The sequence below is a fragment of the Eurypyga helias genome, unplaced genomic scaffold, assembly GCF_000690775.1.
Source record: "Eurypyga helias isolate BGI_N326 unplaced genomic scaffold, ASM69077v1 scaffold24030, whole genome shotgun sequence".
NCBI lineage: Eukaryota > Metazoa > Chordata > Aves > Eurypygiformes > Eurypygidae > Eurypyga > Eurypyga helias.
This window is the reverse complement of record NW_010224099.1, coordinates 4,330-5,632: the sequence shown is the minus strand read 5'-3', so window position 1 is coordinate 5,632 and position 1,303 is coordinate 4,330. Positions and strand designations below refer to the sequence as shown.

General features: G+C 63.1%; 1 protein-coding gene across 1 annotated transcript in view; it reads left to right on the top strand.

Annotated features, from left to right (window-relative positions):
- The window catches only part of METTL13 (methyltransferase like 13), a 5,139-nt gene extending 4,368 nt beyond the window's left edge, over nt 1–771 (top strand). Inside the window, exons 7-8 of the mRNA XM_010160535.1 lie at nt 1–22; nt 497–771. The exon at nt 1–22 is cut by the window's left edge and continues 143 nt beyond it. Coding sequence (XP_010158837.1) covers nt 1–22; nt 497–771 — 297 coding nt within the window. The remainder of the gene's footprint in view (nt 23–496) is intronic.
- Nucleotides 772–1,303: the final 532 nt, after the last annotated feature.

Genomic DNA, 1,303 nt, shown 5'->3' with positions numbered 1-1,303 from the left:
GAGATCCGGCCGCGTCCCTGCGGTCAGGCTGGCCAGTCCCATGCGGGGTTTGAGTAACGGGGCTGTGCTGCTGTTTCTTATCCTGGAGAACCCCGGCCAGGCTGCGTGGCATCCGCCGCTCCTGGCAGGGTCAGGTCCCGGATCCGGGTGTTTCGGTGGGCGTTGTGACAGCAGGGAGTAGGGTGGAGCGGGTGGCCTGCAGAGCTGCTGGGTCAGGCAGGCTGAGACATCCCCGGGGGGCCAGGAAAGGCTGCGGGAAGGCAGAGGGTGTAGGCGGTACCTGGGAACAGATCGTGTGGCCACCCACGACCTGCATGGTGACAGGGACATGGAACTGGGCCAAGGGCACTGGGGGGCTGCCAGTACTCCTTGTGCTGCTGCAGGGAAGACATTTGCACCAGGGTGGCACCGATTCAGCTGCGTTCTCCTGGGGAAGTGGGAACAGGGTGGTGTACGTGGGCTGGTCTGAACTCCCATCCCTCTCGCCCTGCTGCAGGAATCTTCGTGCTCAACTTGGTGTGCCGTGACACCCGTCTGAAGGAATCTGTCCTGGCCACCCTCAGGAAGGTCTTTCCGCTGCTCTACACACGCCGCATTGAAGGGGAAGTCAACGAGATCCTGTTCTGCCAACCCAGCCCCGAGGGCCGGCGGGACCCCACAGAGCTGGGGGCACGTGCCCGGGCGCTGGAGGGGGCCCTGCGGCAGCCTGGGCATCCCTGGGACTGCTCATACGTGCTGGCAGACATGCTGCAGGCAGTCAAGATCCTCTGAGACGGGCTCCTATGCCGCTTGAATGAGAGGGAGGTCCTCGTGTGGGTGCTGCTCTGGCTGTGCAGCAGAGGGGTGCCCATGGCTGGGACTGCTGCCCTTGGGGGGGCCAGTGCTGGCCTGAGCCTGCCTGAAGGATGGGACTGGCACAGGGAGGTGCTCCCCAGGAAGGGTTCCAGGGCTGTGGAATCCAAGGGGCAGCATTGGGGTGATACGGGGAGAAAGGTGCTGTGGGACTGGCAGGACTCTGACTTTGGGTCTGTCCTCATTGCTTTTTCCTGTTGTGGGAAAAACATCTTTCCAGTGCTGTTCCTTCCCTCCAGAGCTGCCTCTCCCCACATCTCCAGCATCCCTGGGCACTGCTGTCTGTGTGGAGCCCCAAGCCTGGTTGGGGGGGGGGTGGGGGCTGGGGGTGAGAACTGTGAAAATAAAGTGTTCGGGGCTGCTCCAAGGCCCACAGTGCTTTGCTAGGCTTGTTTCTGGGGCGCCCAGCATCCCTGGAAAAGGTAGGGTCACCTCCACTCCTCAAAGGCAC